Here is a 1,254-nt window from a genome sequence, read left to right as displayed (position 1 = left end):
TGTGTGTGTGTGTAAAGTTATTTTTTCCTTGGAAGCAATGAGAAGCATTCCCTGTTTTAATGCTGGTTTTGGAGAAAAGATTTAGGATAGGAAAGTTACTCTGATCCTCATGCAAAAGCATCACATTGACCTTTAAATCTTGCCTAAGCAAAACAGTCTCAGCAGCTAGAGACACCAGAAGGAGCATTTGCAGCAGATTGGACTCTCACTTCTGCTTCTCTGGGTAGTTTATGTCATGGCTTCAATCACTGTGGGTGTAGCACCATAATACTGTAGACAGTTATAACTTGCAACATCTTCATCCTGTAGGCTGTTGATCTTAAGAAAAAACTTTGTGCCAGATCCACTGCCACTGAATCTTGATGGGACTCCATTTGCCAAACTAGTTGCAGCATAGATCAGGCACTGAGGAGATTTCCCTGGTTTTTGCTGATACCATGCCAACCAGTTACCAATGTTTGAACTTGCCAGGCATGTGATGGTGACACTTTCTTCCAAAGATGGAGACAGAGAGGCAGGAGACTGGGTCATCTGGATGTCACATTTACCACCTGTGAGTGAAAAATTAAAGAATTCCCATGCAATTTACCTTGCTATAAGAAAACATTTATAGAGACCAGGGAGCTCTAACCACGGTCATCTGTATAGATTTTCAGTTTATTCTGTCTTCCTTACCTGTAAGCCAGAACAGCAGCAACCCAAGGAGCTGAGTTGGCACATTCATGTCTCTGTGTAACATGTGTGACGTTGACTCCAGCAACTCCAGCACAGGGTGTGACCTGGCTATGAAGAAGCAGTCTGAACAGTGGGCTGTACTCTGGGCCCATGCAAATCAGCAAAGATCCTGTGGCCCTCTTATATTTTAGGTCAGAGAGCCAGTGCAGGTTTATTTGGGTTTATTTGTAGAAAATGTGCTTCTCTTTGGACAACAAAAGAACAACACAAGCCTATGAGATGCACATTATTTTGATATCTTTCATATTCAGTATTGGATTTTCTGTTTTATTTCCCTTATAGCAGGGGCTGGGATATATGGTACAGTTGCAAACAATATATAAATGGTTATAGGGCAATTTCATAATTATCTGTGAAGGTTATTGAAGTGGTACAGTGTCAACTGGTTTTTTTTTCTGTTTATATGTGAGATTGAATTTTGATAATAAATTTTCTCTTTTATATTTCTTCCATCTTAAACCTCCCAATACCCCTTCTTCCTCTACCCTTCTTCCTCTACTTTACCTCTTTTTTTCATTA

At 40.2% G+C, this 1,254-nt stretch overlaps 1 gene segment (V, D, J or C); it reads right to left on the bottom strand.

Annotated features, from left to right (window-relative positions):
• Nucleotides 1–228: 228 nt before the first annotated feature.
• LOC114633569 lies at nucleotides 229–759 on the bottom strand. The segment is given in 2 exon segments: nucleotides 229–551; nucleotides 676–759. Coding segments are annotated over 2 exon segments (387 nt in total).
• Between the last annotated feature and the right edge of the window lie 495 nt (nucleotides 760–1,254).

Source organism: Grammomys surdaster, unplaced genomic scaffold (assembly GCF_004785775.1).
Source record: "Grammomys surdaster isolate TR1022 unplaced genomic scaffold, NIH_TR_1.0 717, whole genome shotgun sequence".
Taxonomy (NCBI): domain Eukaryota; kingdom Metazoa; phylum Chordata; class Mammalia; order Rodentia; family Muridae; genus Grammomys; species Grammomys surdaster.
Note: the sequence above shows the minus strand (reverse complement) of the source record. Positions and strands in the feature narration are given on the sequence as shown.